Here is a 24,256-nt window from a genome sequence, read left to right as displayed (position 1 = left end):
ACAATAGAGTCACACATTACAACAACACACACACTGATGATACAATAGAGTCACACATCACAACACACACACTGATGATACAATAGAGTCACACATCACAACAACACACACTGATGATACAATAGAGTCACACATCACAACAACACTCATACACTGATGATACAATAGAGTCACACATCACAACACACACACTGATGATACAATAGAGTCACACATCACAACAACACACACACTGATGATACAATAGTCACACATCACAACACACACACCGATGATACAATAGAGTCACACATCACAACAACACACACACCGATGATACAATAGTCACACATCACAACAACACACACTGATGATACAATAGTCACACATCACAACGCACACACACACACACACTGATGATACAATAGTCACACATCACAACAACACACACACTGATGATACAATAGTCACACATCACAACAACACACACTGATGATACAATAGTCACACATCACAACAACACACACTGATGATACAATAGAGTCACACATAACAACACACACACTGATAATACAATAGTCACACACCACAACAACACACACACAAATACACACTTTAGTTAGACTTTAGAGTTACATATTGGGTCTTATTCTGTTTGTTTCTTTTAAATGATGGGGGAAATGATGTTTCGTATCATAGACTCTTAAACCACCTTAAAAAAAATCGAGTTGTACAGTTTAAAAACGGAGTGTGGAGTTTGACAGTCATGTATGTATAATTAAGCTTAAAAACCTACACATTTATATGAAATTAATACGTGAATACGAGCTCAAAAAACTACAACTTTTATTTGTCAATAAAGCCAATACGATCTTCTGTTCGTGTCGGTCCCTCGTTTTAAACGTGATCACCTGTGTGCAGGTGTTTTGTTTGACTGACGTCTGAGCGCCTTTGTTTACTTCCGGCGCGCACACGGTTAACTCGGCGCTGACAAGACGCTCGTTGGCGCGCATGCGCAGTGCGCGCCGACAGAGGAAGCAGCCGGGGAGTCGTCAACCAGTCTCTGCCGCTCGAGGAGACGACATGAGCGGCGAGGACCAGCTCCAGTGATTCCCCGGGACCCCCGCGACCACCATGAGCGCCGGGAGGCCATCGTTTCCTCGCAGGTGTCGGACGATCGCTCGCTGAATGGCGCTGGTTACCGTGCAGAGATCACCGACCCCCAGCACCAGCTCCAGCCCCTGCGTGTCGGTGAGTGTTCGGGTCTCTCTCTCCCTCTCTCTCCCTCCCTCTCTCCCTCTCTTTCACCGGGACGCGGTTCGTCTTCTCCCGCCGCGGGTCCGTGACCGTCGAGTGTCTTCACGTCTTTGTGTTTCCGCTGCTTTTATTGTCAGCTGCTGACTGTCATAAAGTGCCTTGCCTTTGTGCTCTTGCGCATGCGCGAAGAACACCAGCTCCGTAATATTTCATGATGTATCGTCGCTTTAAATTAAAAAAAAAAAAAAAAATTCTAATTCAATCTCTATCCTTTATTGTGAACACATTTTTAAAAGGACAATATATCACGTAAAATTACTGTTTATAATTCAACCGATCATCATAGGATGCTCGTTCATGTCAATTTTGTATTAATAAACTATATTTTCAAAGTATTTTTAAAGTATTTACAACAGCGTTCTTTCACTTAAAAAAAGGAAAAAAAAGAAGAAGTTATCACTTACGTTCAAGTGTTTGCACACAAAACACGATGTACTTCCGGTCCCGACATAGCCTGTGAAAAAAGGTCAGCTTTACATTAAAATATTTAAATAATCTCCATCAAACATCTCATCTTCTTTGAGAACATTTTGTTCGCTCAGCTCATGTGACAAGAAGAAGAAGAAGCAGCAGTTGGTTTGACTGAGGAAACGAGATGAAAATGTACTTTTCGTTTGTTGTGTGTTTCTCACCGCAAAGTTAAAGCCAAACGTTCACGACCTAGTTTTTTAGTTTCAGTTCGTGACTTTTTAACACCGCTGCTGAAAGTTCAACTTTCTTTTTTTTTTTTAAGTTAAACAACCCCTGCACAAATGTGTATATATATATATATATATATATATATATATATATATATATATATATATATATATAAACTGGTTCTTGTTTCAGGAAACATAATTATTTTAGTTCTCAGAAGGCTACATTTATTTATTTATTACATGAAAATGTTTAAATTGTCCACGTTTACTATTAATTCTAATTCTTTACTTTTATTTCTCCGCCTTCCAACAATGTATCAGTTTCTCACTTGGGTATATATTTTTTGTTTGGGGGATTTCTCATATTCAATAAACTTTTTTCTGCTTTTTAAGTTTTCACACGTATTCTCTGGGCTCAAAAATGTCAACGCTCTAAAAATGCAACTATAAATCTTGCATTTCAAGTTTGGCCTGTTATCGATGTATATCAGTGACATAAGAATATTGAATGATTTAATCTATGTGTATATGTGTGATATGTGTATTTAGAATGTTGAAACTTTTACAATTCTTTTTATTGTAACTTTTATATTATTATTAAAAAATGATTTATTTCATTAATTTGTGCATTAAAAGGTTTTATTTGTTTTCGTGGAGTAATTTAATTTAATAATTTGTTTAATTATTATAAGTTTAAATAACTATGTTCAAGATTTCTTTTTTACACATAGTTTGATAAAATTATTCAAATAAAAGACAAATAAAATTTTTAAATGAATAATTTTTTAATTCGTAGTCTTTTATATTCAATATAAAAGTGTTGGTATAATGGTGTCACCAGACATTACCAATAGAGCACCGAGCTACTGGATCAAACTCTCAGCCAATCATGCGACACACAGACAATGTTTGCATCTCTTTGTACTGTTGTATTTTCAGTGTTGAGGTAGTAAATAAATCGTACAAACTTGTGACACTCACAGTTATTGAGCAGGCGGAAGGAAAGAAGAAGAAGAATTAAATTAAGAACTTGTAGATGATCATCGACCTCAAATGGTTGCGTCAGATTAAATCTGTTGACGTGTTAATAACTGCTCCAACACATCCACATTTTTCTCCGAACACACACATCTTTCAGCACCAGCTGACGCCGACAAGAATGTTGTTTTTGACAAACGACATCGAACCTTCATCATCGCGGACGCCATCGAAATATACCCTTATTTCTGGGACCAAACCCGTTTTGTGAGTCAGCGGAATAATCACCGTCTTGGCTCGACGTTTGCGTGACGACAAGAATGTTTACATCGCGGACGAGAAGCGACAACAACTGTCACTTTAAGTAGTTGTTGAAGAACATAATGCAGGAACAAAACATTTTTAAATCAGTATTTTATTATTTTAAAATTCAATGTATTTGACTGAAACTTTTTATTTAATTAAAGATATTTTTCAGATAAAAAAATACTGTATATATGTGACTAACAGAAGCTGGTCTTGTGTCAGTTGTATACAATATGTGGATCATAATATTTAACTGTATGCTAACTTTAGCATGTAGCATCTCAGTTGTATACAATATGTGGATCATAATATTTAACTGTATGCTAACTTTAGCATGTAGCATCTCAGTTGTATACAATATGTGGATCATAATATTTAACTGTATGCTAACTTTAGCATGTAGCATCTCAGTTGTATACAATATGTGGATCATAAACTTTACCTGTATGCTAACTTTAGCATGTAGCATCTCAGTTGTATACAATATGTGGATCATAATCTTTAAGCGTATGCTAACTTTAGCATGTAGCATCTCAGTTGTATACAATATGTGGATCACAATCTTTAAGCGTATGCTAACTTTAGCATGTAGCATCTCAGTTGTATACAATATGTGGATCACAATCTTTAAGCGTATGCTAACTTAAGCATGTAGCATCTCAGTTGTATACAATATGTGGATCACAATCTTTAACCGTATGCTAACTTTAGCATGTAGCATCTCAGTTGAATACAATATATGGATCATAATCTTTAAGCGTATGCTAACTTTAGAATGTAGCATCTTAGTTGTATACAATATGTGGATCATAATATTTAACTGTATGCTAACTTTAGCATGTAGCATCTCAGTTTTATGTCACAACATACACAAAAACACGAGTTTTCATCCATCATCAAATCTCTGTCTATTGGCAAATATTTCTAAATGTTTCCAGATGTATCTCAAGATATATTTAATTAAAAAAAAAACTGTCTCTAACAGGAAGTATAAGTGCGTTATTTTCATTCTCCTCAGTCTTAATCTTTCATCTTTAAATCCTGTTGAATTCCCATCATTCATCGGGAGCTCATCATCTACTGGACGTCCTTGTATAATTGTAGACGTAGATAATAAACCTTCATCATCTCAAACACGAGCATCTTTATAGGTCGAAAGGAGCTAAAATAACTCCATTAAAGTCCAGACAAACGTGGTCTTTTTGACACGTGGTGGCAGGAAAATGGATCCAGAGTTTGGCCGAAGTCGCTCGAACTCGACGATTCAACTATTTCAACTATTTGAAGTCGGTGTTTTCAGGACGCTGCACGTAGAAACCTGCCGCCGCCTCCTCTCTGTTCTCTCTCGTCGGATCGAACGCCATCTGAACATCTGCTCAACACCAGCTTCAGCGAGAACTTGACCTGCCTCGTGTCGTTCCTGCGTCTCCAGGGGCGACAGCTTTATTTTGACCAGACATTTGACTAATGTTTGGAATGTCTGCTGATATTTCCATACATGCAAAACAAAAACTGACGTGAGGAACGAGTTCTTGCTGTTGTCGGTTACATCGGACGAAGAGTTTGTCAAACAGGAAACGTAAGGAATCCCAGGACTCTAATGGTGTTGACCGTGTTGGGGTTCCTCAGGGCGCCTGAACGGGCCCTTTTGGAGTCTCCTGGGAGAGTAGGGATGATGAACTGAACTGTTCTCATCTAATACTGACGGCAGGTGAATTGAATTAACAGTGTGAACGTGGAATAGATTAAGATCCAATATAAATACTTGATCAAAAGAGGAATTAGAAACTTTTAAAGTATGATTTAATGTACAAAAGTGAAAGATATTCACCCAACAGTAGAGATGTAAGAAAATATCAACACACTAAAATACCATGGTTTAATTGAAATGCGATACTAAATTGATTTAATTGTTCTTTTATTGTTTATATTTCAATAAAACGGTATAAAGAAAAGTAAATACATTTTTTAGTTTAAGCATGCAAATATTCACACAGTTTGTTCATTTTCTTGAGTCATGTGGTCTGTAAATACTACAACACCAGAGTCAAGTACTGGACAATACTACACATATATATATATATATATATATATATATATATATATATTATATACTTGTTACTACACTATCACAACACCAGAGTCAAGTACTGGACAATACTACACATATATACTTGTTACTACACTATCACAACACCAGAGTCAAGTACTGGACAATACTACACATATATACTTGTTACTACACAATCACAACATCAGAGTCAAGTACTGGACAATACTACACATATATACTTGTTACTACACTATCACAACACCAGAGTCAAGTACTGGACAATACTACACATATATACTTGTTACTACACTATCACAACACCAGAGTCAAGTACTGGACAATACTACACATATATCCTTGTTACTACACTATCACAACACCAGAGTCAAGTACTGGACAATACTACACATATATACTTGTTACTACACTATGATGACACCAGAGTCAAGTACCTGTATAATACTACACATATATACTTGTTACTTCACTATCACAACACCAGAGTAAAGTACTCCACAATACTACACATATATCCTCGTTACTACAGTATTACTATATATCGTATCGTTGACGCTGTATCTTGATGTGTATCAACACATTCTTGTCAATACTCATCCTTATATGCTAGCTAGCTAATAGAAATGTTTTCGATGACAACTTGCTAGCTTAGCTAATACATACTAGTGCTAACCAGTCGTTCAATGGGAAGTTAATCTCCCGCAATACTTTGTATATTCATATACTTTGATTCTCACAATCTAATTTCTTAGATTAAAGATTAGATTTAATAGAAAAAAAAAGTATCCCTTCACTCAAGAGCCAGACCCGAGCACGCCTGCGCCGTGTTGTTGTGTGAGACGGGCGAGCGTCGGGCGAGCGTCGGGCGAGCGTCACTAGCGGACACACCTTCTATCAACACACTGGGATCATTTTACTGCTGAGTGGAATAAATTGGGTTAAAGCTGAACTCTGCTCGCCCTCCTGGCTCTCGCTGCTCTGGCGCTCAATGGCGTCTGTGTCTGAATGTTTGAGATGATATTGAACCAGCGGCCGACAAACAATGATTTAACTCTTCGAACAAATGATCGTGAATTCAATCTGAAGTCAGACCTGATTTTTTTTTTTTTTTATATGGGATTTGAATTCTTTGATTTGTGTTCAATAAACGTGCGTACAAACCCCTCAAATTCTCCCTAAAGTAACCTTTGTTTACAAGAACACAGAACAAGAACATAGAAACATAATAATAATAATATAATATTATAATAATAACAAGAACACAGCCAGATAATATTTAACAGCACCTTTTTCTTCTTGTTATTTTTGTAAATATATTTTGTAAATATGTTAGTGTATATATATAATATAGGGCAGATTTTTATTCTATTCTATTTAGATTTTTTCATTTTATTTTTTGTATATTGCTGTTTAAACCGAATTTCCCCTCGCGGGACAAATAAAGGATTCTGATTCTGATAAAGGATTCTGTTTACTGAATATTTTTTGTATAAAATCGTTTTTTTATTTTATTTTTTATATTTTATTTTAATCTTTTAACAGTGGTTAAATGAATATAAGACCTTTTAAAATGCACATTGTTTTCTGCATTATGTCAAACAGTTTCTTATTACAGTAGTGATTATATTAATAATAATAATTAAATACAACTTTATGAGACTATTTAATTTTTACCCTGATTTTATCGTGTACCTGTTGGAACTCATTGTGTAGCTTAGCTTCATTGCGTCATGATGGGCTTCAGCCTTTCCCAGCCACCCGGGGCGAGAGACACGGGGCACCCTGGACATCATCACAGAACACTTGTAGACAGACCACCGCTCACACACACACACACATTATCGGAGTCATATCTAAATGGTTGTGTTGTGGGATGAAATCAAGAAAAGTTTTTTTTCAGAATTTGAACCAGCAACTCGTTTCGTTGTCAATGTTTTCTTGAAGAAACTAAACGTCATGCTTCTCTCCTGCAGGAGTCTGGCAGTGGGGAGGACGACCGCCGATCTCAGCCGCGGAGGTAAGATCAATAAAGTGCAGTCTAAGTCTAAGTCTATGTCTAAGACTCGCTCAGGAAGTTTGAAACATTCATCTGATCTCGAGTCAAAGTTTCTTGGAAAGTGTTGAGAAAGTGATGAAGGGTTTCCTGAGGAACTTCTGCATCGTTGAGTTTGTAAGAAGATCAGAGTAGAATCTTCTTCTTCTTCTGCGTCCAGACAGTCTCAGAGCAGCTTCTTGTCTTGACCTCGCACAACTTCCTTCCTGTGCTGTCGACAGAAGCGACAACGTCACAAGCCTTTGTTGTCCCGACTCTACTCGACCATCTCGTTCTTCCTGTTCCTCTCTTCCTCCCTCGGCGTTTGTTCGCTCTGTCGTTTCCATCACGCTCTGGTTGATACTCGCTACTTCCTCTTTGTTTAGATCCTACTTTGAATGTTTGGCCTTCTGTGCAACTCCTGTTTCCTCCCATTAGATCCACACGTGTGGTCCTAGAGCCAGCAGTACACGCTGTTTCCCAGTCGTCCAGCAGGGGGCGGCAGCGCCCGAGTGGGGTCAGGGTTGACTTCAGGGCGGTGTGTTGGACTCCTGGAGTCTGCTGCCTTCTGTTTGGACATCAGATCTGTGTGTGTGTGAGCGTGTGTGGGGGTGTGTGTGTGCATGTGTGTGTAAGCCGTCTGTGTTTGCGCAGCTGGGAGTGAAATCTTGGTGGGTTTGGGCGTGAGCGCAGAAGAAGAAGTACTTTAATGGTTTAACAAGCAAATAAAGATCCTGGTTCTCTTGTTAGATCAACTTTGATGAGGAACAAAAGGTCGACACGATGATTACTCGACATGTTCACTATCGGTGTGAATGTTTTAGACTTTTATTCTCCAGAGAAAGACGTCGACTTTAAAAGAAAACGTTGAGATTTAAATGAAAACAATTATTTAAGTTAAAAAAAGGGATTTAAAAACTTGATGTTGCTTTTACTAAATCACAGGAAACACTTTCTTTATGTCATAGTAAAAATGACACAGAAAATCCTACAAATATATTAATTATTTATGTTTCTGCACTACAAATATAGTGATTATAGAGTTATTCATATATATATGTATATATATATATATATATTAAATAAGTGTTTCTCATTTATGCAAAAATATGTTTTAAAACAAACAAAAAATGTTGGAAAACAAGTATTGCGTATTGCCTGAAGTAAAATAAATCATTTTCATTTTATTAAATGTGGATTTAATTTTTTTTAAATGAAGCAAAAGTAAATCAAAAGAATCACAAATATTTATTTTTATCAAAGGAAGTTATGATTCAGTACTTAATAACATTTAGTAAATATAAATGTGAATAAAGAATAAACCCAATGGCCCAACAAGTTTACTTAAACAATATATTAAAAATTCAATAACAAAATAATAATATGTATATTAAAGAGAAAAGAATAGATAAAAAACATCAAACATTGAAAAGTCATTCACAATATAATATAACAGATTATATTGTAGAGACCCAACATCTCGGAGGAAAACTATACCTTACTTTTATATATATATATATATACTATATAAATACTTTATATTTCAAGTCAAGTTTGCTTCTGAGCTTCTCAAGTTTTTATCGTTTATTATTATTATTTATTCATAAAGCTCTGATCACGACGACTAATAAACCAGCGGCTGGATAAAGTAAAACAATAATTCCTTGTCTTTTCCCGGCGTTCCCGACGTCCTGTCCTGTCCTGAGGAACCCCCCCACCCCCTTGCTTGTTTAACATTATATAAGTGTTGCTATGGCAACCATTGTTTGTTTGCTCTGATACAAGGTGTCGGATGTCTGTGCGACGACCAAATCGGTGACTTCGCTCGATGTCAGACGCCGGTGTGAGTTTCATCAGGCAGACGTGGAGGGAAGTGTCCTTGGCGACGAATGTGGGTCACTTCCTGGTTTGGTGCATCATGGGAGGATTGAAATGTGGTCACAGATCAGGCAAATATTGTGATTCGACTTTTTATTTTAAATAACCTTGGTTAAGAATCCCATGATGACCTTTTTATTTGTTTGAACGAGACGAGGATCCATGAATCGGGCAGAAACCTTGTGAGAATCAGACTCGAGGTCACATGTGGATGTTTGAATAAATCTATGAAACTAACGAAGAACTATTTTGAACAACTATTATTACTAGTGAAGCTCTTAATATAACTATGAAATGAAAGAAAAGAAAAATAACTTTGAAATAGTGCCTTTTAAGAATCTACATTTTAAATGTATATACATCTTGAGCGTTAGAAAATATATATATATATATAAATATATAATATATATATATATATATAGATTTCAACTTCCTTTATTTTATTATTTCATGTTTGTTGCAATTAAACTATTGGCCACTAGATGGCAGCATTCATTATGTCCTTTGCAGCTAAAGGAAGAATGAAACCCCACTAGATCCCGCAATGACTGAGGACGAGAGGATACATTTAGTATCTTTAACCCCACAAAAGAACATTAAATACTTTTTTTCCCTCCAAAATAAGAGTAAAAATGTCATAATAATAATACAATTATAATTAGCAAGCGATGCAATGGAACATGCTAACAACCAATATATTGTCTTTTTATAAACCTTTTATTTACTATATTTCGGATTCATTTTTAATCTACGTTGTTGTTTTATAATCCGTGAATATTGTCATGAGCGAGATGACGTGTGTTGTGATGGAAGAATCATCACAACACACGAGGAAAACAACACATGTTGAGTTACATGAGTACGTGGAAACTCAACAACTCGAACAGGATCAACACGTGGTCTCGAGTTTCTCCGTCGTCTTTATGATTTCTCAATCGTCCTCGCGGTCTGTGTTGTTGTTGTTTGGCTGTTGTGGGGTGTCTGGTGTCCCCGCCAGGAATCTTCCGTGCAAGACACTGTAGACGTTACACAACCTTGACCCCTGGTCCAGGACAAACGTGTGCGTCCCTCACATCAGTGTAGAAGATCCTTTTACAGCCTTTTCAAATGTATTTAATCATTTGTTGGCTTTAAGTTGATACATTTATTGTGATGTGATGGGGGTGAAAAAGAGGGATAAACAGATTCATAGAGAGTGAAAAAGGGGGATAAACAGATTCATAGAGAGTGAAAAAGGGGGATAAACAGATTCATAGAGTGAAAAGAGTGTACTTTAATCAGTTTCAGTACATTTTGAACAATCTTACACCTTCAGACAAACGCACTTTTACTACAATTAAACATTTTTAACTGTAGTAAATCCAATTATAACCTGAAATCAAACTATTTTAATTGGAAATCTAACTATTTTGAACGGTATTTTAACAATTTTCAACTATAATCAAACTATTTTGAACGGTATTTTAACAATTTTCAACTATAATCAAACAATTTAAAAACTCTAAAGATAAAAGAGATTAAAAGGGTAAAAGAGAATAAACACTTCTTATTTCTTCTGCCTATTATTTAAGTTTTTCCTTTTCACTTACTTGAGTTTTAATATTTTAGTTTATTGTAATAGTTATTATACATAATACGGACTTAAGTTGTGTCCTTGGATCATTTATATGATCAGTTAATAATGTTCGAGAGTGAATCTTTCTTCAGGTACTTTTGTAATATTTCCAGGCAGGAACATGTTGAGATAATAACTCTGAGGATTGTTTTCAACAGTCAAAGTGACTCACTGTTAAATTAATAAAAGTTTCCTGTGAATTACTGATCCATGAGTCACACTGTAGGGAAGACTCATAATAAAGATAAAGTTTAAACGAGTCCAGATTGTTTTAACCCGAGATGACACTATTATCTAGTAAACATTCAAGTCTAAACTCCTCTCTCCTCGCACGTGTCCATCATAGTCCACGTTTTATTGTTTTGTTTTCGTCTCGTTGCTGCTGGTGACTGTTAGCTCGCCTCGCTCTGCGCATGCGCAGCTTCTCCCCCTCCATCACGCCGCAGCATCGACCCTCTGATGATGATGATGATGAGTTCAAGTCCGTCGTTACTTCCAGTCATTAATCGAGTCAACAGAGTGTTGGTGACATTGCTCGGGGATTTTTAAAAACTTCTTCACCTTCATATATTTTCACCGCCATGTTGTCTATGACGAGCACCGGCGAGCGCTGACGACTTCCCGCCGCAGCAGCAGCGATGCCTCCCGGGTCCGTGAACGCACCGCGCAGCTTGTCCGTGCCGTGTTTGTGCGCCTCTTGCGGGCTCGAAAAAAGACCTTATTTTACCCGCAACTCCGTGATCTTCCAGGATGAAATCTACCATCTGTGAGTTTGATTTTCAGAACACATGGTGATGCGTTTGAGGCAAAATTCCCACTTTTTTTTCTCTCCGGATGAGACGCAAGTTTCACGCCGGAAGTGACTATCCCGTGTATATTTGTTTCTGTTATTGTGTGTAATTATTTTTTTAATTGGCAATAGCTGTATGCAATGTTTATGTAATGTGTGACTTTTTTAAATTCTAATTATTACTCAATTTCATTTAGTTATTTTTACAAGGATCAACAAGGAAGTGACGTATATTTCCTCTTGTTATAAAATACCCTATTTTAAAATGTGTATCAATAAACAGATTCACACGTTAAATATTATTTTTTCATGTTTTAGATTTAATGCTTTAGAAATTTAGAAAAGTATCGTATCCAAAAACAACATTTTAGTGTCGTTACTTGTTTGAATTTCGATACTTTTGACAGACCCATGTTATACAGGTTGATATTTAAAAAGATTTTAAAAAATATAAGTATTTTTGTGCAACTTTTTATCTTTCAACTTGTCCTCAAGGTTGAGTGATCAGTTAATCTATAGTCTCTTAGTTCTTCAGTTTGACACATTCCTACTTGAGAAAAGTGATTTTATGACTGAATATTTTTGCAATAAGTTCCATCTTAAGTATTATATAAAGAAAGTGATCATTTTAGATAATATCTGCTTCTTGACTTCACTGTTTTTGGTTTTTATTTCACTAATAACATTGTAGTTTCACTCTTTATGCTTTAAAATGGAGAGGGAAGTGGTCGGTCTGATACTAAGCAGTAGAATAATTGTCTTCATCACATTTGTTGTTTGTTTTCTCTGCAGCATCAGTGAAAGTTTCCTGACAGTCAAAGGAGCCGCTCTCTTCTTACCTCGAGGAAATGGTTCCACTGCGTCTTCTGGTTCTCGCTTCTCACAGCTGCGCAGCAAACATGCAGGTGAGGCTTCACTCCTTTGTCTTGTCTTCTGATGTCTGGTATTATGAATTAAAAATATCAATGGTTGGGAAGTTTGTCCATGTTTGACCTGATGTGGCTTGTGAAGATGGATTTAGGTGAATAAAAGATTTTATTATTTATTTTTAAATCATTCATATGGAAGCATATCAGTACCATCAGAATATTGAATGGTTGAATTTTACATTTTATAATAATTTGAGTTGTTTTTTGAGCATTTTAAAATATTTGAATACCATTTTTTCTCTATTAGAAGGTTGAATTTGTCTTTATCGAATACTTGTATTCACTCATTTCTATATTAAAAGGTTAAATGAGTTATTATTTATTTAATAATTGTGCTACATGATCTTGTGCCTCTACATTGATGGACCGCGCATTGTGTGATTGGCTGAGAGTTGGATATAGGTTAGGTTAGGTAGAACTTTATTGATCCCTCAGGAGGTCTTCTTTTGGGAAATTGTTTTTTTTTCCAATTAGACACAGCAATACAGCAATTATTCATAATAATAAAAATAAAAATAAGAACAAGAAAAAGGGGAATAAAGGGAAAGATAATCATATCAATATCAATAAAGATCTATTAGCTCGGTTCTCTTTTGGTAATGTCTGGTAACACTTTCATACCAACATTTTATATTGAATTTAAAGGACTAGGAATTTAAAAAATATTCAATTTAGAACATTCATTTTTTAATTATTGTGATTGGAATATCAAACTCTGTTTTTTAACTCTTTTCATTTTGAAAATTAGTTTTTAAGTTCAATTATTTTATTTTAAAAAAACGATCAAGCTTTCAATATAGGATTCAATTATGCAATAAAAAACAAGTTCAACCTTTATATGTACCAATATTTAATTTAATTATTTCAAAATTGTTTTAAATGCTTAAAAAAAAAGTAAACTAAAGTTCAACAGTTTAAATGTGAAATCAAACCATTCACTATTCTAATGACACTGTTAAACTTCCAATGGTCCATTATTTAAAGGACAAATCTAGAATAAGTCACATTTTTTTTAATATATATTAACACATTATCGAAACATTTCCAAGCACTCACTCTTTGTATCCCTACAGGCGACATCCAACAGCATCTACAGACCATGTTCACAGTCCTGCGGCCAGAAGACAACATCAAGCTGGTGTGTAAATGCATCGACACACACACACCTGGATACACACTAAACAAACTGAAAACAACGTCCCTCACGTCTGCAGGCCGTACGGCTGGAGAGCGCTCACACCCAGGTGACCCGCTACATGGTGGTGGTGTCGACCAACGGACGCCAGGACACGGAGGAGAGCGTCCTGCTGGGCGTGGACTTCAGTCCCGTGGACAGCTCGTGCTCGGTGGGGATGGTCCTGCCTCTCTGGAGCGACACGCTGATCCACCTGGACGGAGACGGGTAAGAAGGTCGGCGTCGCTTCGATCCGAGCGCCTGCTGAATCTCTTGTCCTCGCAGGGGGTTCAGCGTCTCCACCGACAACCACATTCACGTCTTCAAGCCGGTGTCGGTCCAGGCCATGTGGTGAGTCGCCCGTGACGATCCAGAAAAAGGTTTTTTTTTTTTCCAGAGATAACTAAGAATGTTTCGCCGTCTTCAGGTCGGCGCTGCAGTCTCTGCATAAAGCCTGCGAGGTGGCTCGCTGTCACAACTACTTCCCCGGCAGTCTGTTCCTCACGTGGGTCAGCTACTACCAGAGCCGGGTCTCCTCGGACCAGGCTCGCATCAACGAGTGGAACGCCATGCAGGACGTGCAGTCGCACCGAGCGGATTCTCCCGTCCTCTTCTCTGACGCGTAAATACTCCAGACTCTTCCATCTACATCTTAGCAGATCTGAAACTGATGCTACATCTATTTAAAAGTTGTTTATGGGAAAATGTTTAGTGGTTACATTTGGTTGTTTTTATTATACATTTATAAATCTATTTTTCATATCGACCATATGAACTCACTTTGTCATTTCCTACCAGGTTCTTAATCAGAAAAATTGTACAATTAAACTGTTTTTATTTCTTCACGAATCAAGTCAAATTCCAAATTTTGTAACTTTTATTTTTTTTAAATTAAATGTATATTTTGTCATTTAATTTGTATGATATATATTTTTTAATTTCATCATTTCTATATTGAAGGTTTAGATTTTGCAATAATTTATTTCAAAAACAGAATTTTATATTATATTTAATAATTACAAAACAGAAAAATTGATTTTCTAAATGTATTTGTTTTTTTAGTTTTATTTATTTTTAGTTCTTTTTTCAATTGTTTAATTTTAATTATTTATTAGAACGACAATTTCAATCTGTGTAAATAAAATAAAATATCTATTTTAAAAATATTAAACAAGACCTTAATTCAATTAAAAAAAACAAAAAACCTTTCAGTATTTAATTTATTGAATTCAAATATTTCAACAAAAATAATACAATGCTTTAAAGAACAATATAAAAAAATAAAAAATAAACACCTAGCGGATGCTAGCGGATGCTAGCGGATGCTAGCGGATGCTAGCGGATGCTAGCGGATGCTAGCGGATGCTAGCGGATGCTAGCGGATGCTAGCGGATGCTAGCGGATGCTAGCGCTGGTGTTGTTGATTCTAGGGAAAAAAAATTAAACTTACCTGTTTGTTCAAATGTAGAATTTCTCTCTTTGTTTGAGTTGAGATATATAACTGGTGAATAGATAACGTTTAAATAAAATTAAGGTGATACAAACCTGGAAAAACTACTCTAGTTAGTAGCTAGCATTAGCTAACAAATGCACAGTTAGCTCAAACAGCATTTACTACCTACCTAATCATTTTCATCTTTTTCAGTTTGAATCTGTTCTGGGTTAAAATCAGTTTAAACACACAACCTGTGTTTTGTTGTGTGTTTGACATTTATGTTGATCTGTTCTCTTGTGTGTGTTCAGACCCACCGAACGAGAACTGACCGAGCGTCGGATCAAAACCAGCCTCAAGGAGATCATGATGCTGAAGGATCTGGAGAACGTCACGTGTAAAGAGGTGAGTTTTGTTGACTCGACGCTCCAGGAGTCTGTGAGAAATTATGACTTATGATTATGATTATTTACTTTTAATTCTTCTTAGATCCGGAATGAGCTGGAAATGCACATGACGTGCAACCTGAGGGAGTTTAAGGAATACATCGACAATGAGATGATCGTGATCCTGGGTCAGATGGACAGTCCGACTGAGATCTTTGATCACGTCTTCCTGGTAAAATAACTCCTTCATTTACTTACTTTACTTATTACAAAGTAATATATTCACCACTAGTTCACCTCGAAATGTACTTGATTTATGGTCTTTGTTTGACTCAATTTTCAGTTTTATAATGATTTTAAATTTCAAAAAATAAAAAGTGTCACTGCTATATACACATATATATATATATATATAGTGATGCTGTAGTAACAGTACATGTGTAGTATTGTCCAGTACTTGACTCTGATGTTGTGATAGTGTAGTAACAAGTATATATGTGTAGTATTGTCCAGTACTTGACTCTGGTGATTTGATAGTGTAGTACCAAGTATATATGTGTAGTATTGTCCAGTACTTGACTCTGGTGTTGTAGTATTTACAGACCACATGACTCTTGATGAAGTCGTAACCGCTTTCATTTGTTTTCAAACCAAAATATGTCCAAACATCAGCTTTAAAAGCTGCTGGAGTCACTGTATCCTCTCATCCTCAGTCAATCTACTTCCTTTAGCTGCGGACGACACAATGACTACTATCTTTCATCTAGTGGCTGGAAGAGTATTTCATTTACCCACAGTTTGCTGAAATATAAACCATAAAAGAATTATGATAACAATAAAGTGTTTTGAAAGTTGAAAACGATCAAATCTCTCAAAAATCGATACAACATTGTGAAGAAAATAACGGAAATATAATGTGTATTTTCTCACACCCTAAAAAAAAATCCCAAATAAGATGACACAGTATCACAAACTAACTCAACATTCGTTCCCCCACATTTGAAGAACTTTAAGATCTAGTAAACACTGTGGCCCCTCAGGAAATGTAATCCGCCGCCTCGGCTTCACAAGTATTTCACCCTTGAGTGAAGTACAGCAGCTTGGTTTTCCTGGAGTGCAGGGAGAGTTCACTCAGTGACTGGGGTGTCTTGTGTTTCCTTCAGGGCTCGGAGTGGAATGCATCCAACTTGGAGGAGCTGCAGAAGTGTGGGTGAGTGAGAGCGAGAGTGAGATCCACCTGCAGACCCAGCTGCAGATGGACCTGCAGATGGACCTGCAGATGGACCTGCAGATCCACCTGCAGATCCACCTGCAGAACTCCAGAGCTGACCAAGTGTTGTGTTCTTCAGGGTGCAGTACATCCTGAACGTCACCAGGGAGATCGACAACTTCTTCCCCGGAGTGTTCGAGTATCACAACATCCGCGTCTACGACGAGGAGGCGACCGACCTGCTGGCCTATTGGAACGAGACCTACAAGTTCATATCTCGAGCCAAGTGAGTCCGACCCTCGACCCCTGACCCCCCGCGGTCATGTGACGCGTGTCTGATTGTGACCCAGGAAATCGGGCTCCAAGTGTCTGGTGCACTGTAAGATGGGCATCAGCCGCTCGGCCGCCACCGTCATCGCCTACGCCATGAAGGAGTTCGGCTGGGATCTGAACAAAGCCTTCGACTACGTGAAAGAACGACGAGCCGTGACCAAACCTAACCCTTCCTTCATGAGGCAGCTGGAGGAGTATCAGGGCATCCTGCTGGCCAGGTACACACACCTGGAGACACACACACACACACACACACACACACACACACACACACACACACACACACACACACACACACACACACACACACACACACACACACACTCACACACACATATGCACATCTTTATATACACACACACACACACACACAAAGATACCCAGATCTATACACACACACATCTACTAACACTCACACAAACAGGAACACACACACACACATCTTTATACACACACAAAGACACTCGCCTCTATACACACACAGACACGCATGTGTGTATATATACACACAAGCAGACACGCATGTGTATAAATACACACACACTGATGCACACACACACACGTGTATATGTACACACATGGATACACAGACACACACATGTGTATATATACACACATACACACGAGTGTATATATATATATATATATATATACACACACACACAGACACACACAGACACACAGACATGTGTATATACACACAGACACACATGTATATATTCACCAACAAACACACACATGTATATATAGACACAAGAACACACACACACACACACATGCAAAAACTAACATGCATACACATGCATGCACACAAACAAATGCATACATGCACAAAAATGTGCGAACAAACACAAACCAAAACCATGCACACTTACAAAATTAGACATGCACATGCACACACTAAAACACACACACACATAAATCAACACACAACCCAGGCAGGAAAACAGTAGAACACGAGTTTAAGGTGATAAAATATGATTAAATAAATTGATTAAAAACTCAATTTCCTTTAGAAATGTATAGATTTGTTGTTATTAAAGGAAAGATAAATCAAAGACGATCTATTATAAGATGATGTGAAGGTTAATATTCAACTCGTCTCCCGACAGTAAACAAAGACACAACAAGCTGTGGCGCTCGCACTCCGACAGCGACCTCTCGGAGCACCACGAGCCGCTGTCCAAGTCTCTGGCTCAACCCCACAGTCTGGGGCGGTCGGACCCCCACAACCAGAGCACGGGGGGCCCCTCGGTGAAGGAGCTGCTGGAGTCCCTGGGGACCAGCAGAGCCTCTCACTCCACCAGTCAGCCCGACACCTTGATCCAGTCCAGGCCCTCGTCCCCGGACAGAGACGAGGGCCCCTCCGAGCTGGTGGTCCGGCGTCAGACCCCCCCTCGCCCGGTCTCGGCGCCGGCCCACCCGTCGCCCGCCTCTCGCTCGCTCTCCAACGGCGTGTGCGACCCATGTTCGTCGCCGCCGCCGCGCTCGCTGCCGAGAGCCGCCACTCTGGTGCCTGAACGCCCCGACAAGGCGAGCGTCGCTCAAAGTCTCCTGGTGGGTCAGCCTCACCCGCCCCCGGCCCTGCTCCCGCCCCAGACCCCGCCCCAGACCCCGCCCCAGACCCCGCCCCAGACCCCGCCCCAGACCCCGCCCCAGACCCCGCCCCAGACCCCGCCTCAGGACTGCGCTCCGCCTGGACCCGCGCCCGAACCCAGCGCCAAGACCCCGCCAGTGCCTGACTCCGAGGACCCCACTAGTGATCTAACCAGCAACCCCAGTGCCATTCAGCAGGACGGAGGCCTCCTCTTCGGCCACAGCGCCGACCACATCAACTTCTTCAGCGCCAGGGAGAAGTTCAAGGGCATGACCCGGGACGGAGGGACCCAGGGCGGCGCCGGACCTCAGGCGCTCAAGAAGGAGGCGACGCCGGAAGCGAGTGACGCGAAGGAGGAGAAGAGAGCGGTGAGAAAAGTGACGATCAGTCACTCTTTTTTTCACTCAATGACAACTTTGAGTTTTTTTAATGAAGTGTTTTTCTTTTGTAAGCTTTAAATTTTATTTTTGAAGAATTTAATTCAATAATTTCTTCACTGACGGGTTTTTATAAAATAATTTATTTTAAAAAATATGTATTTTCAAAATAAACTTATTCATTTTCACACATACAGTTTGATATTCTAATTCCATTCATCCAAAAATGTTTCTAAATTCAATATTATTTAATTCAAAGTCTTTTAAATTCAATGTAAAAATGTAGCTTTAATGTTGTCACCAGACAAAATCAACAGAGCATCGAGCTATGATTGATCCTGTGCATCTACTTCATCATGTGATCGTCCGTGCGTCGCATGATTGGCTGAAAGTTTGATCAAGTATCTCGGTGATCTGTTGGTTTTGTCTGGTGACTATTATACCAAATTATATAAAAAAAAGAAGCACTTAATTATTTAAAAATGAATGAAAATAAGATTAAATTAGAAGGAAATTAAACATTTTCATATAAACATTTCAGAATATCAAACTCTTTTAAATAAAAATAATTTAGAAAATATTAGACTTTATTTCAGTTAATTAATTAATTAAAATAACAACATTTCAACTGTTAAATTAATTCAATATTCGAATTTCACTGATATGACTGATTACGCAACAGGAGTTCCAGAAAATCAAGGAAAAGAAAAAATGAAATCGTCTTAAATCATACTTTATTGAATATTGTTTTGATTGTTTAAGCGCTTTGTGACCCTGGTCTGGAAAAGTGCTATACAAATAAAAATTACTTACTTACTTACTTATATTCTTCTATAAAGGCGACACCTACTGGCTTAGATTTGTTACTGCATGTCATCAGTTCGCAGCACAATTAAAAAAAAACTCTCTTTTGTGTTTGTTTTGATTCAACAGCAGACAAACACGCCTGTGCAGGTCACGGATCCGAAACCCGTCGGTGACTCTCCAGCGCCTCCTTCTCCTCAAGAGGTCAAGCAGGAGGTGGAACCCGACGCTCCTCAGAGGAGCGAGGACGAGAGGAGCAAAGAGGAGGAGGAGGAGGAGAGCACGGAGCGTCTCTACTCTGATTGGACGAGAGGCTCGGTGAGGAGGGTGACGCGGCAGCTGGAGCAGAAGCTGAAGAAGGAGCACGAGTCTCCGTCGCCGTCCTCGTCGCCGCCCTCGCTCACCAGGAGCTCCTCCTGGAGGTCCGGGCCGGCCCAGGCGGCACCTGACGATCCGGAGCCGGTCCGGGAGAAGGACCCGGACGCCAAGACCCGAGAAGTCCCGGAGAAAACGCCGCCGCCTGCTGAGAAGCGACACATCTCTACCTCATCGCCGTCGCCCTTCGCCTCGGTCAGCTTCCTGTGCCTGGAGGGGGTCACGGAGCTGGAGTCCGGGACGGAGCGCGACGTCTTCTCGCCCGGCTACGACATCATGAGGGAGACCTGGGAGACTCTGTGCGAGCTGGGCGTCTTCCTGCAGCAGGTCAGCGTGGGCGGAGCCTACCAGGAGGCGGCGCTGGGACTGTGTGCCGGGCCGCAGACGCCGGGCGGCAGCATCCAGAGGCGGGTCCGGGAGGTGGAGGCCCGGATTCGGCAGGCCGGGCTGACCCCGCCCTCGCTCATGAAGCGCTCCGCCTCCCTGGCCAAGCTGGGCTGCCTGGAGAAGCTGGCCAACGAGCTGACCGGGTGGGAGCTGGACCGGAGCCGAGCCCCTCCGTCCACCGCCGAGCCGCCCGTCCCCACCGTGAGCGGCGAGTCCAAAAAGCAGCGCGTCCAAGGTTGCCCCCCCGCCGCCCCCCCGCTCCCCGAGGACGTCCTGGTGGACCGACCGCCTGTGAGCGCCTCAGACCCGGTTCACGGGAAACTCTCGGGTCCAGACTCGCCCACGCTCATGACCTCGCGGCAGCAGTACGGGCGGACGCACCCGCTCAGACGGCTGAAGAAAAGAACTCTGTGCACCCTGTACCACACCATGTGACCACACCATGTGACCACACCATGTGACCACACCATGTGACCGAGTGAGTGAGAATAACAAAGTATGGTGGCCCAGAAGCGCAAAACATATTTAACAAACTGAAAAAAAGGCATTTGTAAATATGATTTGTAAGTTTGTAAATTTCTTACGAACGCTGAAGCAAATTTACAAACTAATGAATCCAATTAACACACTTATTAAACACATTTACAAAAGCATTAAACACATTAACAAACTTGTTAAACACATTTACAAAAGCATTAAACACATCTACAAACTCGTTAAACACATTTACAAAAGCATTAAACACATCTACAAACTCGTTAAACACATTTACAATAGCATTAAACACATCTACAAACTCGTTAAACACATTTGCAAATGCATTGAACAAATTTACAAACTAATTTATCGAAATTAACACGCTCATTAAAGACATTTACGAAAGCATTAAACACATTTAAAAACTTGTTAAACACATTTACAAAAGCATTAAACACATCTACAAACTCGTTAAACACATTTACAAACGCATTGAGCAAATTTACAAACAAATGAATCAAATTAACACACTCATTAAACACATTTACGAAAGCATTAAACACATTAACAAACTTGTTAAACACATTTACAAAAGAATTAAAGACATTTACAAACGCATTAAACACATTTACAAACTCATGAGAAAATGTCCAAACGCTGGAAAAAAAACGAAACAAAAAACAATGAAACACATTTATAAAATAATTAAACCAATTTACAAATTAATTTAACACATTTACAAATAAATGAATCAAATTCAGAGTTTTGCAAATGTGTTTCAGAGCTTGTACAATGATTTTGAACTTCTAGGCCACCATAACAAACCACTGCCTCTTGCCTTAAAGGATTGGCGTTACTACTCTTATCCACCAGGAGCCGCTGTGGAGCAGCAGTGGTCATGACCGGTGGCACAAATTTAAAAACAGTAACACACTGTAACACATCAACAATCAAATCCTGGAAGACTTGGTTTTGAGGCAAACATGCCCAATCAGCACATTTTCTGAGTGTCATGGAATTTTTTATTTTTTGTTTTCTAAAGATGGTAACCTTCAAAATTCTTATTTTTGAAGACTTATCAAAGCAGTGCTACGGAAGATTAGAGGTTTTTTAGTTTCATTTTTAGCTGTAGAACTGCCGTGCTTTTTATTTAAAAGCTACACAACGTTTCGAAGCTACCAGGAAGAGAAAACCTTCACAATAAAAGCCTCTCATTTTGTAAGCAACTTGGCAGGAAACTCTTCTGATGAATGACAGCGTAGTTACACGTTTCATGCACTAGAGGGAGCCAGTCCGTAGTGCTGCTTTGAGAGTTGAAAACGACTTGTGTTGCTGGAAACATCGACGTTAGAAAGAAAAGCACAAGTACTTTTTTTATTGAGGGAGTAAAGGTGCAACAAAAAGTTGACAAAAATATACTTATACCTGATCCACATAAATTACTACTTTTTTCTCAAAATATATTCGCTAAGAGAATTAGCTTTAAAATCTAAAATCATTCAATGTCTACGTTTTGGTTTGAAACGTATCACTTCAACACCTGGAGTTGTTTTATTCCGAAGTTCAAAGCATAACCTTTTAATACTTTAAACAAACACCGAAATTTGAAAATCTTTAGCCGTTAGCATGGCGGCGTAGTAGCGTAGCATTGTAGCATTTCCGTTACGATCATCTTGTTTTCAAGTCATTTTTTAAGAAAAGAAGCTTTATCTGGCAGTCGTCCAACCTGAGAATAATATATTTGAGGCCACACAGAATTGAATCGAGGGGTCGTCAGTGGCCCCCGGGCCAGACATTAGATAGAGCCAAACATTGGTCAATTCTGTCTCAAACTTCACTATTTAATGACTATTTTGATTGAATGTATCTTTAATCTCATCCCATCTTTAATCGAGCAGCATAACTGGAAGAAACTTTTCGGAAAAGGTGACGAAAATTCAACCTTTTTCTTATTAATCGTCATGAAACTTCTTCACCAAACCTGGATTCTTGGAATGTGTTTCTCCATCTCGCTCAGTCCTGGCGACTTATTTAAGTGTTGTGTGTGTGTGTGCAGAGAGGGGTTGTGTACAAGTGTGTGTATATATGTGTTTTTATATTTGTGTGAATGTGTCGTGGCTCTGTTGGTGTTTCTTTCTTTTTTTACTGATGTCACTTTTGTACATGTAGAGGAGCCTGTGACTGCTGAACAGGAAGTCTGTCATACATGCACTTTACTCCCTTCTTGTTTTGGCCGGGTTTGTTTTTGCCACTTTTTTCTTTTTATTTTGGGAAACATTTTTATCTTGTAGTTGAGTATGTTATCATCGGCTCTTTTATTATTTTTGAAAAAAATATCACTGTACAACTTTTATATCATTCGCCTCAACTGTGACAATTAAAATGGAACTTGAAAATATTGACCAGTGTGTGTTTTTTAATCTTCTTTCTTTGTTTCAATTTTTTTTTTTTTACGAGTCATTATTTTTTTAACTAAGTTTTTTACCTTTTTTTTTTTATTTTTCTTGTTTTTTTTTCTTTTCTAGATTTTGTTTTTGGATGAGTCATCAATTGTTTGGTAATTTTATTTGTGTGTTTTCTTTTCACTTTTATATTTTCTGAAAATGTTCCTTTTTTTTCTTTGTAAAAAACTATTATATAGAAGATGATGTGTTTTATTTTTAATCATATATATTTTGATGAGCAGTCATCTTTTATTCTTTAAACTTGTTTTGTCAAAACGTTTTTTGTTTTCATTTTTTGTATTTTTCTGTCTGCTTGTTTTAAGATTTTTTGTGTATTTTTTAATGATGGCTCAAATGTTATCGTTTTTTGTTAGCTTCAAATTAATATATATATATTAAAGGACCAATCATAATTTTTTACATTGTTTTTTGTCATTTAGATGAAGGCTCAAGTGCTTTGAGTTTTTTTTCTATTTATTCTTTTCAAATTGTTTTTTTTGTCACGTTTTAGGCTCAATCTTTTGTGTTGTTTTTTTTTATTATTATTTTTTTTAAATATAATTTAGATCATGACTCGACGGTTTGTTTGTTTTTTTCCCTTTTTTCTGACGAGTCACCACTTGAAACTTATTTTTATTTTATTTTTTGGTGTTTCATTTGGGTTTGTTTTTTTTCTGACGAGTCATCATTTTATTTTTTCTTTCGACTTCATTTTTTCATGTAT

The 24,256-nt window shown here is 38.4% G+C and overlaps 1 protein-coding gene across 3 annotated transcripts; it reads left to right on the top strand.

Moving 5' to 3' along the window:
- The first annotated feature begins 787 nt into the window (after window positions 1-787).
- On the top strand, window positions 788-23,486 carry ssh2b (slingshot protein phosphatase 2b). Of its 3 annotated transcripts, XM_087807012.1 has the most exons (14): window positions 788-1,230; window positions 7,266-7,309; window positions 12,400-12,512; window positions 13,610-13,674; window positions 13,751-13,938; window positions 13,996-14,061; window positions 14,138-14,332; window positions 15,454-15,547; window positions 15,632-15,760; window positions 16,692-16,738; window positions 16,878-17,024; window positions 17,089-17,289; window positions 18,184-19,036; window positions 19,979-23,486. In XM_087807012.1, exons 1-14 carry the CDS (start codon window positions 1,168-1,170, stop codon window positions 21,044-21,046), a joined length of 3,273 nt encoding a protein of 1,090 aa, XP_087663138.1. In that variant the 5' UTR covers window positions 788-1,167; the 3' UTR covers window positions 21,047-23,486. The 3 variants fall into 3 exon arrangements, with proteins under 3 accessions (XP_087663138.1, XP_087663137.1, XP_087663135.1); XM_087807011.1 differs by lacking the exons at window positions 788-1,230; window positions 7,266-7,309 and adding an exon at window positions 11,149-11,583 and having other exon boundaries at window positions 19,982-23,486; XM_087807009.1 differs by lacking the exons at window positions 788-1,230; window positions 7,266-7,309 and adding an exon at window positions 11,150-11,583.
- Window positions 23,487-24,256: the final 770 nt, after the last annotated feature.

The sequence above is a fragment of the Callionymus lyra genome, chromosome 14 (genome assembly GCF_982586985.1).
Source record: "Callionymus lyra chromosome 14, fCalLyr1.hap1.1, whole genome shotgun sequence".
NCBI classification, from domain to species: domain Eukaryota; kingdom Metazoa; phylum Chordata; class Actinopteri; order Syngnathiformes; family Callionymidae; genus Callionymus; species Callionymus lyra.
This window is presented reverse-complemented; position numbering and strand designations above follow the sequence as displayed.